This window comes from Lipophrys pholis (assembly GCF_963383615.2).
Source record: "Lipophrys pholis genome assembly, chromosome: 12".
NCBI classification, from domain to species: Eukaryota; Metazoa; Chordata; class Actinopteri; order Blenniiformes; family Blenniidae; genus Lipophrys; species Lipophrys pholis.
The window spans coordinates 20159657-20175050 of NC_137641.1; the positions used below are offsets into that span (position 1 = coordinate 20159657).

Here is a 15394-nt window from a genome sequence, read left to right on the forward strand (position 1 = left end):
TCATGTGAATTAAAGATACTGGAAAAAGAGACAGTCTGGCTGCAGTCAGAGGAAATTTTCTTCCTATGTTAAGTGAGTGAGGTTCCTCAAATTTTATAGTAACTGCCATTCCTGAACCTTAAGCTTAGATTTTGACATAGCAGTCATTTTACTCTCAATCCAAAGAGCTAAATATTTTCAGACATCTGAAAATCATGTATCTTCATTTTGAGCCAAATGTTGCGTTTGAGAACATCCCGATGCTCCATTTGCTCCTGTAAACATGTGAAAAGAAGACAGACATAGATTGGATGTTTCATCGACAGAAAGTAAAAAAAGCTATATGTCTGTTAAAATAACATTTTTGTTCTGACTCAAAGCGGATGAATTAAAGATGAAATGATCAAAAACTTGAGGTCAAACAGTGTTGGTGATACAGCATTACAGACAGTTGGTGTGATAAAGCACAAGAGGAGGGCAGACTGCCCAGAATTTGGAAGCCTGTAAGCCTATTAATTATAGGTGGCTTGCCTTTCTGAAATCATATCTTTGTGATCTTTGTGAAGTAATGGAATATGTGACAACCAAAAGGACTTACAGAGGCTAGAAATGAATCATGCCTTTAAGTAGGCTTATACAAATTAAGGTCACCATGGAAATGAAGATAAATACAAGATAAATGTGGACATGGTTGCAGCTGCGTTCTTGAAAATTTGGTTTCAATACATAAGCATTTTGTTCTTTAGCCAAAATAAATGATTTCCTTATTAAATCACATTCGATATTTTCCCTGGTGACCCTGATCAACTGAGAATATGAATAATGTTCCAAATTGTTTCAACTGACAACGCGAAATAAAAATAAAACCTACAGATGGAACAACAAGTTGCTCCTCCTCTTCTTCCTTCATTTAACTATCTGAAGTGACGAAGATTGTCTAAGGTTATCCATTTTTCTTTCTCTCTGATGGACAGGTTCAAGGATAGGCTGTTTTTATCTAGCAATCTTTTGTGAAAGCAGAACTGTAACTGAGTGAATTAAAACAATGTATTCAAGGCCTATAACCTTTTTACTCTACACAAATGCAATCATGCATCAAAAGAGAAAAAAAAAATCATTGACAGATGAAGAAATTACATACAAATTGCTTTTCCCGTCTTTTTTAGTCTTGTACGGTTGTTTCAGCTGAGTGTCTCCCAGTGTATGTTTATGCAGATTTTTATCACAAGTCCTCACTTCCTATAGAGAAAATCATGTATGTCATGTTTGTTCAGGACGTTTCTTAGTCTTGCTGACATGAAACTACAATGGAAAAGCTGAAAGTGAGGCAGGAAGTCGCTCAACTTCCATGGAGGGCTCAGTGCTGTGCTGTTATTTTTCTTTGACAATCAATGGCGATGGGACATTTATGAATGGTCATGGAACAACTGTGAGTTGTTTCCCTGAGCTGACACAAAATGCAACATTATTCCTCAACCAAATATGAACGAGTGTTGAGATCATTTTGAATTGAAATATGAAACACCGTCTGCAGCGAGTGTGAACTCTATTGAGTTAATTTATTTATAGATCCGACCATGAGAGAGCCCGTGCCTCACGTGCCATTAAACTTACATCACTGGCAGAACAGCATTTTGGTATAAAAGCATTTCAGCTTGATTGTATAGTACTAAGAAGTTATACATTTTCTCAGAAAACCCGCACAGAAAAATTGCAATGTTGCTTTTTGCAGTACTTGCTGGCATTGAATTGGAAAGCTAAGTTTATGTCTTTAAAAAAAAAAAGCCGCTAGTGTTCACTCAGTTTAACATAACTGATGTTACTTTGTAGACGTCACTGTTGTGTTGACCTTCGGTATGTGTGTGAACTATAAAACCGTTATGGGAGGTAAAATGCATTAGCAGATCAATCAATCAACTTGATGGCTGCCATGGATTCAGTTGAAAGAGTTGCATTGTTTTGAGCGGCAAACCTGTGATTAATGCAGGGCAATGTGTGCTTGGACCCCCTTCCAGCGCCGCGTCGGAATTACACGGGCAAGTGTCGTGATTCGATTTTATGCACATGCACATCGACGTGTCAGTCAGTCGTGAAAAGGATTTAGTGGAGTACCATAGTGAATCGGGGTCATGCCCATGGGTAAGTGACACACCGGTTTCACTCACAGTTGCACATAGCCTCACAGTCTGTCAGCAGGAGAAACACAGTACGTGCCGGTATGCACTGGCAAACAGGTGGAGTTGGAGAGTATATTTGTACTTGCTTATACAAACCGTGCAGCCAACATTACTAAGCACATGAAGTGTGTCGGCGGGTTTCTGGTAATTGCCTCAGACTAGCCACAAATTGTGGTAATCAAGGGAAGCTAACGTTTACGAAAAGTGAACAGACAACAGATTGTAGCTCCACAGTTCCAAAAGAGCAAATCGTCATGCAGCATGCTGTTCTGAAAAGCACAAGATGTTTTTTTGTTTTTTTTGGTGGTGGTGGTGGGGGGGGGGGTTCTTGACAAAAGAATAAACTTAAACTTGTACTCTTAGGGAGGTTCAGGAGAGACTCTGCACTTTTCTTGTGTGTTTATTTAAGTTAAAGAACCTAAAAAATAGTCGGCTTTATACTTGAGAGTACCAGCTCATGTGTGATACATGATATTTGAACCAAAAGCCACCCAACAACCAAAAATCACCCAAAATCAATAAAGAGGGGTCAGAAAATCCATGTCAATGTTGAGAGATTGAAGTATAGATACTTTTTGCAGACATCCACAAGATTAAAATATGATAATAGTCTTCCTAGAAGAGGGTGGGAGTCTGACCTCCTCTTCACCTTTGTCTCCTCTTCAGCTATGTCCGTATGGAGTGAGCCTTTTGGATTATCTTCTTGGCCGTGTTGGGTGTGTCCTCCTCTTTGTCCCTTTTCGCCCTTGACTCCCGACTGTCCTGCTCGTCTGCAGGTGCCTCCGAGGTGTGACTCACTGTGTAGGCGGACAGCCCGTTGCCGAGGCTTGTTGGTATCAGTTTATGCATTTTCTTTCGCGTTAGTTTGTTTCTTGCTTTGTGGCTGCAGCGTTTCTTTAAGCATCTTTCACCATCTGAAGTGTCCTGAGCTCATTTCGCCTCTGAAAAGATGGGAGTGAAGTTGCAGTGAATGCTCTTTTAACAGGTGGTGCTTTGATATATGTTTGGTACAATATAGATAGCGGAAAAAAAGAGAATGTAAAAATCTTAATGTCCTAAATAAAAATTACAAATGGTTCTACAATCACAAATCCTTGAAGGTTAAAACCTATTTGTGTCGGGGTGCCTTGTTTTCATCTCTCAGGGCTGGACAATATCATTTTTCCACTCTGCCTTTGCAAAAGAATGCTGGCACACATCTTTATCTGATGCCTAAAGGCACAATGAGATGGACTTGAGCCGGGCTTAGGCATCTTCACAGCCTTAAAGCCTTCATTTACTACATTCAGGCTGCAACAGAGAGTAGTGTTCTTTCTCCTCTCTGCAGCACAACAACGCTCTACTGTTACCTTGTTAGGACCGAGATTTTTCAGCTGTTTATGATATTAAAAGAAAGGTTGAGTCTCGGGCTGACTCAGTCTCTAGAGTGTTGCATGCAGACGTTGCACGGAAGACGGGGATGGTGTTGGTTGCATGTTGCTATAGAGGAAGGCTGCCGTGGTTCAGTCACTAGTAGATCTGCAGTCTCTCAAAATATTTGTCTCGCACAGGAAGAAGGCAAACAAACATCAGAAGGGTAAGAAAAGAGAATCTCAAGAGTGGCTCTTAGTCAGAGAAGGGAGAAATCATTTCAGTGCCACTGATATATATATACAGTATATATATATATACAGTATATATATATATATATATATATATCAGTATATATATATATATATATATATACTGTATATATACACACGTGACATGGCCGACATATAAAAACTGACAGGTGATAAAGTCCCTTAAAAACAATCAGAAGAAAATATAGTTCCTAAGGAAATGACTGTGATAGGATGTTTCCGTGGTTGTAGGAAAGTAATGTGGTTAGCACTGTTACCCTGCAGCAAAAACAGTGAGATTTGACTGGGGAGTTGGCATGTTCTCCCTGTGTGGGTTTATTCAGGGCACAAAAAGCAAAGACATGCTTGTTAGGTTGTTCTAGTGACTCTTTGGCTTTTCTCTAGTGGCTTCCTGTTTCACAGAACCGCATGCAGTCCTCGTTTAGCTAACCATGAACAATTTCAAAAAAAAATGAAAGCCCAGCAGAGAAGAGAGAGTTTAATATATTTGGAAATAATAATTGGTCTTTATTGCCAATAATACTGGTTTGTTTGTATGTGTGATATGAAGGCATGTCTTTCTGTTTGGCCTGTGAGTCTTTTATTGGACCCTAGCATTGGATTAAGCAGGTAAAGAAAAGTCATGAATGGATAGATGTTTTCTTATGTGTTGTCCAGTATGATTATTTAGCCAGCAGCATGTCCATGTTCCTGTCATACATGAACTTAATAAAACAGCCCAACAACTATGAGACAGCTACGACATTCTGTTCAGTTTCATGGTTTCATGGTTTCCATCACCTGTAGCTAGGATTGTTGTCTGGAGATCATTAAAAATCATTACTATTAGGGTTTGTTTTCACTGTATTTGTAGACTTCCAGAGCTTCCTGTAAAGAGACAATCACGGTTACAATAAGAAAAAGCTACAACAATACAGCAAATCTTCACTGGACTTAACAAAGTCTTTGTTCTGTTCACTTTCTCGACTGACTTCTGAGAAAAGCCTCGACTGCAGTCCATCGATAGATCCATCACGCGGATCAAGAGGAGGTTTTTATGGCCGGAGCAGTGACTCTAACTGACTCAAAGACAGATGGTTCATGGCCAGATGTCAGAATGGGGTTGAGGATATTCATCAAGAACCAAGAGCAGATGAGCAGCAGTGGTCTGAGACAGTGAGAAGGGGGAGGGTCAAGGGGGGAGCCATTAGGTCTTCTCATGTATTTTTGTATTTTTTTTTTGTTTTGTTTTGTTTAGTTTTTTCAGTTGGACGATGGAGGACGCATTCATTTCAGGTCAGAGTGGAAAATAGTTACCAAACCTACAGTTTAATGATACGTTGGGTTCAGAACCAACATATCATTAACATTTATTGAGTTTAGAAGAATATTTTCACCTGTTTCTGATTTATTGTTTAAAGAGCAATGAATTGTCGGTTTCATTATTTGATTTGAGTTGTTGCTCTCCCGCAGTGCAGATTTGATACAATGACATAACTATTTTAATACATATAGATAATAAATTGTGATGTGAAACTAAACTATGATTCAACTTAAACATAATCAGGCTGATGTAATTAGAATTGTGGAAAGTTGCCTTCGGATCTCTCTATTATGTAGTAATTGAGTACCCCAGGTCGCAGAGCTTAGCGTCGACTGTCATCATTCTATAATGAAGTGAAGAAAAGACAAGTGGAAGAAAAAGTGACTTTGGCAGTGCTGGGGTCAGGTGAGTGTCTGGACTCATCCCTGTGGGCCAGAAGCAAATGAGCGGATTTAAAGTGGCAAATGCCAGATTTGTCTGCTGATAAGATGAGATACTGAAACCCTTCCAGGAGAGCCAGACTTGAGGAAATGTTCCTCCAGCTGCCTTAAACAGCAGTCCATTTGATTCTTGAGGTGGCTTACAGCCAAAAGAGCCAGGGGGAGCAGATAGCAGGGCTTAGAGGAAAGGGGGAGTGGGTCTTGAGGGGATAAGAGGGCAGGGATAAACATGGAGGTCGCTGAGGAGACGCAGGAAGGAGTCTGCTGGTGAGGGTGGGTAGAGGTGAGCCGAGGACAGAAGGAAACAGAGGGATTACAAGATGCTCCAGCAGTGACGGTGTGGGGAAAACCAGTTTAGAGGGGCTCATGCAGAAGGGGAGTGAAGTAGGACATGAGTGCCGGACAACAATGACAGACAGGAGTCAAGAGATGTGGAAGGCCCTTTCTTTCTCATCAGTCTCTGTTTCTATTTGAGATACATCTGAATGATTCAAGAAGCCTACAAATGGACTGGTCATGGAATATAATTAATAATAATTAAATATTTTGGGGGGTTTGAGGCCATCATACCAGTTTGTAAACCCGATGCAGCATGTGAAGCGACCGAGTGTCACTGTGAGGAGTCGTCACCCTTGATACTGTTTACTGCGATGCCGTGGTTTAACGAGGCAGCCTGTGCTAATTCACAGAAATTCCCCTGTCAAGAAACCCATCTGTGCAAATAATAAAGTCAATATGATAACGTGGTAAATATCATAAACCCAGGTTGTAAATTTCCAATCTGTTACCTAGGCAGCATCACGGTGTGACAAAACAAACCCGAGGAGCCCGACTCTTCAACAAAAGAAAAATTAACTCTCAAGTGACCTCCTGCTTCATTTGAATCAGTTAACACAGACATTTCTTTACATCTTTTGATGTTTTTCACAGTTTTTTTTTCTTTTTCTTTTTTTTCTTTTCCATTCTCAGTCACTCTCACTGTTGGCATCCACTCGTACCGCATGACAGTCATAAGGGAATGTTTCTATAAAATGGCCCTTCTCAGCGGAGGTTTTTTATTCATGTTCGTCCCTCAAACAGAATTCCTACTGTTACTTAAATCACTCTGCAAAAGAATTTCCTCATGATCTGAAGATGTTTTTCCACGTGTGGGTTTAGATTACGAATACATGAGCAGGAGAGACTGTGCACAATGTGAGTGGAAATTGGTTCACAGACCAGATGGAGCTGTCATTTTTAGGTTTTGTTTGATGTAGTCTCACGTGACACCCTATAGATATTTGGAAGGTTAAATATGTTGAAGGTTTTATTAAGTTTGAGCCAAATATTTGTTTTGACACGCATCCCATGTGGGAAATCATCATGAAAAAGATGTTATTGTGAGATGAGGAACTGGCCTGATTTTTATATTTTAATAAAAAAAAATTTCCCAAAGAGTTATTTGATTCAAACAGTTTCTTCAGCAGTGATTACATTATCCTGGGTGGTAGTACTAACTTTGATTGTAGTTGGCTGAAAATCATAAATTACTTTGCTTTTACTGCTAAATTAGTTGTGCGTGGACTTTCTGCCATTGGAACCCCAGCTGCAATACATAACCCTCTATTACTGTCAATGTGCACACAGTGTAATTATAGTTGTCAACACAATTTTGATGATCCCTTCGAGCTGGTAGTTGTTGACATTTGAGATGCTTTTTTTTTTTTACTTGGACTTACATGTTTTTTAAGTGTGTTTCCATAGGACATGCCCTAACGAAGAGCAGAAAGCCGGCACTGAGTGTTTAGAATTTTAAAACTCAGTTTTACATGCGTTCAGATTTTTATAATGATTCCTATTCAGCTGTAGGAGCAATGTGATGCAGCTTTCTGTGCTGAGACAAAGCCAGAGGAGAGATTTTGTCTTGTATCCATAAACTTTAAAGATTCAAATATATTTTTTACCAAGTAAGCCAGAATCTTGTTAGAGGTCATTGGATTATTATTATTTATTTATTTTTTCGAATAGTGTGTTACTTCTGTTAAACATTTCCATGAGAGCAATAAAATAATGTTTTATGTCAACAATTCTTGGCAGTGTGATTGGTGCACTAAACCAACTGTCATGGTCACGATAATGTAAGCATTGTTTTGATATGATACGCTGACAGTTCGGGTATATTTAACCCATACTTTCCTGCGGGGGCTGCATTGTTGCGTATGTCTCACCTTCTGGTCTCTGGGTCTTTCCATGAGGAGTTTGCATGTTCTCCCTCTGCATGTGTTGAGTTTCCTTCTGCGTTCTCTGGTTTATTACCGCAGTCTGAAAACGTATGTTTGAGGGTTAACCGGTATCTTTAAATTGCCCGCTGGTGTGATTATGTGCTTAATTATCTGTTGGACTGGCAACATATCCTATTAGGTTGGAAAAAGCGGAAAAGAAGATGGATGGATTTCTGTCCCTTTGCCACCAACACAGATTTGGCGCGCTCGACATCCTTTACCTAGAGTTTCTAGACTGTTTGCAGTCTCTAGATAATTTTAAGAAAATTACCAGAACGCAACAGAAGTTAGCTTTGTACCCATATCCTAGTCTTTACAAGGTCCCTGATGACTTTTTTTTTCTTTTTTCTTTTGCAAGAATCACCATTGTGTCACAGATTTGTGATAGGAGTTTCTCAATACTGTCAATACCGCACAACGAGTAATTCCCAGATATAGGAAGTCGATGTTGTTTCCCTGACTCACTGAACATTTAATGAGAATTCAAATGGAATCCAGGTGGCCTGAATGTACACAGCTTTGTTGGGTTAAGAGAAAACAACAATATATATAAATCAATTAAAAAGAAGATCGAATTTACTTCCATAACTTTTCCTTCACAGGGATTAGTACGGTTGCTTCTCTGATGAAAGCAGCCCCTCATGCAGACTTTCATAAAGTCACCTAATATACCACCTTTTTCCCATCACATTCCTTTTACAGTCCAGCATTTTAGGCTATTAATTTTTTCTATTTCAGAAAATGTGCCTCTCGATATGAATGTGTCTTGTGTTTGCGCCGTCATGGACCAGTAACCTGTCAATATGCTCGGCCTTCAACCGCTGTCAGCTGGGATCGCGCCACCCCAAAGTGGATAAAGTGGCATAGATGATGGATGGATGATTAGTACAACTACTGTATGGTACTTTCTGTCTGTTTAGGGTGCTTCGTTAAAAAGTACGTATTCTTGGCTGGTCAAAATGTAAAATGCCAACATTCTTACATTACATTCATTAGACTACGCTATAGCAGAGGTGCTATTTCTTAACCTCGTAAATACTGTTTGAGTCCAAATGGACCCATATGGACATTTCAGAGCAGTTAACACAACCTAAATGTCACTGTTTTACCCTGGAGTTAAAGACATTTTTATAAAGTGAGGCAAAATACACAAAATATTAAACAAAAATTGAAACTTGTGTACTTTGGAACAAGTGCTACAAATTCAAACTTTGGATAAGCTGAGGTGGATCTTAGATGCCACAGTGTGCGGCAAATAAAGAAAATGATTTAGTGGTGCTCAAATTTAACAGTTGGCCGTGACGTTTCTTGCCTTATGCTGAACAGGGCATCCTGTTATGATTAGCAGAAGTTTTCCATCAACAATAAGTACAGTAAAACTGAGAAAATACACTCCCTGCTCCGCAGAATATTTATAAGGGATTAATCAAACATTTATTATTGCCATATCAACTTTATATTTTACTACTTTGGGTGAATTTGGTCAAAATAAAATCCACCATAATGTGAAGGCATGGAATATGGACAATATGTAGGGGTTAAAAGTTACGTTTTATTTTTTAGCATTGTTAAAGTTTCTCATTTTATTACTTTGTGTGAGTAAATTTAAAAAAGTTTGTGGTGAACTTTGCAGACCTGTTGGCAGACTCATTGGGTCAGCAGGTGTTCGTCCACTAATTAGGGAAAAATCTGGTTTGCCCCTGTGCACCGTCGCCCTATCACAGATTGCCCAAGTTCATTCAGGAGTAGTTTAATTGCACACTTTATGCTCAAATTGCTTTTGCCCCAGTGACTACATTGTATAATGAGGACAAACATGTTTTATCTCATGATTTTGGATGGAAGCGTGGACTGACGTTCCGGGCCACGTTGCAGATCTCTTGATGCAGAATGATGATTTAACAATAAGAAAAGCAAGTGCAGTCCATGAACAGTCCCGGTACAGACGACACAACCATCACCCAGAAAGACATTTACTACACCATCAAAATTTGCATAAGTTGTTTTATTCATAGTTGTCCGTTTTATATTTCTTTTTTCATCGTTTTTGTCTTTTGTTGAAGTGGACATCCTGTAAAGTCAAGCCTGAAGCCCTTGGCTGAGTTGTTCTCTGAACTGAAAAGAAAGGGTAAGAGGAGGAGTGGAGTGGGAATTTCCTCCTCTATCTCTCACTCTCTCTTTATCTCACTCACAGTATCCCAACTCAACCTTGATTTTCATTTGTTTGAACAAAGAGTGTACCTTACAGTATATTTACACATCATACTGACTGACTGTTTAACAATTTCCACTTAGACAATGCAAGGAAGATTGAGCCTTCGAGATTTACTTCTTCATTCTTCATATTCTTCCTCATGTTGCTCCTTTTCTCATCCATTTATTCTTCTCATGCTGACTTCATGGTGAGCGCTTCCTTGTCGGCATTGCAGTCATCGTCGTCGTTATCCTCGTCATCACTGTAATCTTTTTCATCTTCATCATGATGACATTATGATCACCGCTATTATACTGATATAACTCTTTTCAATAGATTCCTCTCTTGACAACTGTACAATCGTACACAGTGTTTGACTTTTATATATATTTTTGGGAATATATTATTTAAAACCTAGGAAAAGACGAACATAATCCCAAAGAAAAAAATATATTAGTATCCAAAAGTAACAAAATCATGCATGTTTTAATGTATTTGTCCATAAAAACAAACAAACAAACAAACAAACAAACAAACGGGGGAAAACAAAACAAAAATTTAAAGAATGGGATCTTGTTTTATTTACAAACTGATCTTGGCACTGTTCTTGTCGTCTTTTGCTGGAAACTGGAATGATCATAAATACTTTTGACTCTGCCGAGTGTAACATACTCCTGGTAATATAAGTCAGTGACCTGCCGTCAAAAGCAGGTTTGAGAGAAATATTCTTCTTTTCTAAAGCACAAAAAGATAAAAGAAAGGAGGAAAAAGAACAACATTAGAGTGTCGACAAGGGGAAAGAACGGAAATAGTGTGTAGAAAACACATTTTACTTTTGACGGTGACAGTTTCCTCTTTTAGACAGAAACCTTGTGACATCATGTCTATTGACTTTTTTTTTTTTTTTTTAACTCTCGCTCTCTCTCTCTCTCTCTCTCTCTCTCTCTCTCTCTCTCTCTCTCTCTCTCTGTCTCCCTGTCTCTCCATCAGGTGCACTTACTGCTTACTGTTGTTTGGGTGAAACTCCAAAAGAGAAAGTAGATTCGGTCAAACTTATTTTTTTGTGAAGCAGCATTAATTGACTCAGGCAAAAAAAGAAATAAAACGAAACGAAGAAGACAAAAGTAACTGAAAACCACCAGTACAGACCGACTACTCAGTCACAGGTTTGGCAGGCAGGTAGGGGTCGCTGTTTCCAGTGTCGCCTCGTCAAACAAGTGCTCGACTGTTGATCCGAAGATTTTGTGTGTGTGAGCAAAAGATAAAGGTGTGTGTGTGTGTGTGTGTGTGTGTGTGTGTGTGTGTGTGTGTGTGTGTGTGTGTGTGTGTGTGTGTGTGTGTGTGTGTGTGTGTGTGTGTGTGTGTGTGTGTGTGTGTGTGTGTGTGTGTGTGTGTGTGTGTGTGTGCGTGCGCGTGTGTGTTTGGGTGTCTCTGCATACTCATAATCAGTGCAAACATGTAGGGTAAAAATCCCATCTTGACCGCGGCCAATCAGCTCGGTTGTTTCGATTGAAACTGTTAAATCTACAGTATGGTCCGACCCCGACCATCTCACTACCTCATTTACTTTCCAGTTCTCTGTTGCACTTCTTCAAAGAGCTACACCGTCGGGCAGACTGACATGCCTTTGTTTATCCAGCCTGACGGCGGGCCAACTGCTGCCAAGCAGCCCGCTTTACCCCACCCCCCACTCCCCCGAACACCCAGCGTCTGGTCCTAGCATAGCCCAATGTACTTCAGATTGTTCTGGATGATCACGTCCGTGACAGCATCGAACACAAACTGGATGTTGCTGGTGTCAGTGGCACAGGTGAAGTGCGAATAGATCTCCTTGGTCTCCTTGTTGCGGTTGAGGTCCTCAAACTGCCGTTGCACATAGACGGCCGCCTCCTCATAGGTGTTTTGACCTTTGTAGTCAGGGAAGCACACTGTCAGAGGAATGCGTTTTATCTTCTCAGCCAACAGGTCCTTCTTGTTGAGGAAGAGGATGAGCGACGTGTTGGTGAACCAGTTGTTGTTGCAGATGGAGTCGAAAAGACGCAAGCTCTCGGCCATACGACTCTGTGTGGAAAGACACGGGACACCAAAAGAAAAGAAAAAAGATATCATCACAACACAGTTTTTACTTTAAAGTGACAAATTCAAGTTCAGTCAAGCAAAGTGAGCAGCAGTGGCGAACGCCATGACTGATCCATGAAGATCACAGCTGGTGCTTCAAATGTGGATCAGAAACATTTTATTTTTTTACTATTTAAACTTTCTATGCAGTTTCACTTCTTCTCTGTTTCTAAATGTTGTTGCAGAGTTACAATTAGGATTTACAGACAACAAAGCGGTTTGAAAAAGGCTTGTTTCAAAGGTGTCGGCATGACATGTATGGCTGCTGAAAAGTGCCGTAGTCCAGAGAGCCAAGCGGTCTAAGGCAGTGGTTCCCAACCTGGACTCCTGGACCGTATAATGAGCACAAGAGGGTCACAGCTGAGACCGAGGCATTGCCTTTTCCGTGGTTGTCAAAATTAGTTTTGCACATGTGAAAGAAAAGTGTGTTCACACACTCTTTAGATCCAAGAGCAGACCCATTGCTTTTGCTTTGTGTAAATACATCAGTAATAGGTAGAAAGATGTTACCTCTGAATTTTATTTAGAAATTAAAAACTGTTTTTAAAATGAAAAGTTTTCAATCAGTAGATTAAACCTGTCGAGTATCCAGTCTAACCAGGTTTATGCTTGTCTCTCTTTTTTTAAATTTTTTTCGCAAAGGCCAGGAAATGGTCTTAATGTTGCCCTGTCATGCCCCTTCACGTGTGTTTTCAGTTTTCACAAAAGCCAACTGACAGAATCTGTGCATGTGAGGTTACAGTTCTTAATTTTCAGGATGAAACCGAAACAAAACTGAAGTCAAAAAATCACCCAAAACACCTTGCAAATGTGCACTTGACTAGTCAACGGTATGGCTTCTCTGTTATGTCAACAAAGACTTCAGACTCAGACAGACAAAGACCTGCGTTTGAACTCTCATATTCTCCTTTGAAAAGCCGTGTTACCTTTGACTACCTCCAGCTTTTTCTGACACTGATATTGTAAAGTGTTCCACCACAGATGCTTGACAGTTATTAAATGTAGTTCTTTTTAGAAAGACAGACCATTTAAAATTTTAAATATTACTCATCATCTTCATAGGGGGAGTTGTGTGTCGAGGCTGAAACAAACACCGATGACTGATAAGTTGTGTACACTTACAACAGACCGTTGAAGGCTGCTCCAGTGCAAATATTATCAGGTGAAATGCTTAAAAAGTACTTTTGTTTATGGCACCGTTTGCTTTGATGACATGATGACATTTATACCTTCAGCCTTTAACTTCCAAGAGTTTTCTGAGCTCCCAAATGTGGAGAAATTATTTTAAAAAGACCTAAGACAGCAATAAGTGTGATAACATGTGATTTTACTCAAGTTAGGTAAAAGATTATTTCACAACCAGTAATGAAAATAATTCATATGTGGCGACGAATTAGTTGGTCATAGTTCCTTCTCGTAAAGGGTGTGCACAGAGGAGGAATACCAGAGTATGTTGCACCACTATTAATATGATCTTAAATGTTATAGAACTCCATTTGATTCAGCTCCGTGCATATTATTTCTGAATTATCAGAGACCGTGTGGAAGTCCATGTTGGAATGGTCTTTTAATTTTAATTAGCAGTACAGTTATGCATTGCTGGCTATAGCCACAGGACACAGCCTGGGAACATCTATGCAAATGTGTATGTGTTTTTTTCCACGGTGGTGTGTGTGCATACATGCAGACATCCATATGCTCCCTGACAGTTTTTTTTGCGCTCATGTGACGGTGAACGTGTATGAGAAAACAAAGAGAGTTGGCCTGTTCATGGCAGCTGCTGGCATGTGGCGACTGGCCAGTAGCTCGTGACTAGGATGTTGTCAGATGGAGGGCTGGTGTTTAAAAGGTTGCAGAAACAACAAGATGCTCTGAGCAAATCACAAGATCGGAAAACAGCAATTGAAAAAAAGATACCGAGAGCGAGGAATAGAGTATTGGGCAATCGTTGTGCAGATTCAAAGCAAACCCGGCTCCTTCACTGGTGTAAGTGTAAGTGTAACCCTTTGCCAAAAATATTGCCCTTCAAGCTTCTGAAGTAGACTAAAAAAAGACATTAGCACAGTTTTTCACTATTATATTCTTTTAGATTCTGCTGATAAACTTTTGCATATCAGTTGTGGAATACAGGCCTACAAACAAAGTCAAGATAATGGAAAATAATTGTATCATGTGTGTGTACCTTTTTGAAAAATTTGACTTTATTTCTATAAGCAGTCAAATTGGCTCTGAAGATCATCCTTTTGGGCAGGGTTTGGGTGAATTTCCTGGTCTTAAGTGGAAAAAGAGAAGAGAAGTCCCACTGTTGGAACAGGCACCACAGCATCCTGACATATTTCCTGATGTCTCCTGGACAGACTGAGGCCCTGATTGGGATGTTTGGCAAAATAACCTCCGGATGCTTTGGAAAAGCCAGAAAATATGCTGGACAAAATGATTCCAGTGGGAAGGTCTAGTTGATCCAGTCATATGGTTTTATTTTATTTTATTTTTTATAAAAGACCTTTTTAATAACAGATTTGAAGCGGTAATAAATGTAAGCCTTTAGGAAGTCTTGGTTAAAGATTTGCCAGAAACATTGTGCAAACTAAAGTGCTGCAATCTAGACACTGAATACTGTTGACAGTTTCCCTCTAAACAACTTATTTTCATATTAAGAAAACAGCTAATGGTTTGAACAATTAAAATGAGACTCCACAGGAAGAAGAAAATAATGCAGGGCTTTGTTCAATACAAATTGCATCAGTATGTGTTTACAGAATCAGCTCTGCACTGAAGCATTGAAACGTCTCTTTCTTTTGCTTTATGTCCTGTTTTCTCTCCTCACATTCTCTTACATATTGTTATACAATCAAACCGAAGCACAAGCTCTCCTCTCTGAATGACTGGGTTTTCCCCCATGGACTGAGACCGGCCCCTAAACATTGTATACTACACAAAGTCAGCCAGGCTTTTTGACCTCACTCGTCCTTTTGCCTGGGTGTCAAAACAAGAAGCCAGCAGCTAAAACAGTACAGCAGGAAACAACCAGCCGAGCCCAGACACTCTTCTTCACCTGACCACTACACCATTTGTACCGTAAGCATTTCTCAATGGAGAGTAGACGGAGGAGATGGGGGCGGGGGATGGGGGTGTCGCTCAAGAGCGCTGAAGTATGCAGACCCCCCCCCCCGCCTCTTCCTTTACTTCAAACCCCACTGATTGCACGCACACTTACACAGTATATGCGCACACACACACACACACACACACACACACACACACACACACACACACACACACACACACACACACACACAC

General features: G+C 40.0%; 1 protein-coding gene across 1 annotated transcript in view; it reads right to left on the minus strand.

The window, feature by feature from the left end:
* Window positions 1-9350: 9350 nt before the first annotated feature.
* The window catches only part of gnaz (guanine nucleotide binding protein (G protein), alpha z polypeptide), a 32766-nt gene continuing 26722 nt past the window's right edge, over window positions 9351-15394 (minus strand). Inside the window, exon 3 of the mRNA XM_080476571.1 lies at window positions 9351-12037. Coding sequence (XP_080332697.1) covers window positions 11693-12037 — 345 coding nt within the window. The 3' untranslated portion in view covers window positions 9351-11692. The remainder of the gene's footprint in view (window positions 12038-15394) is intronic.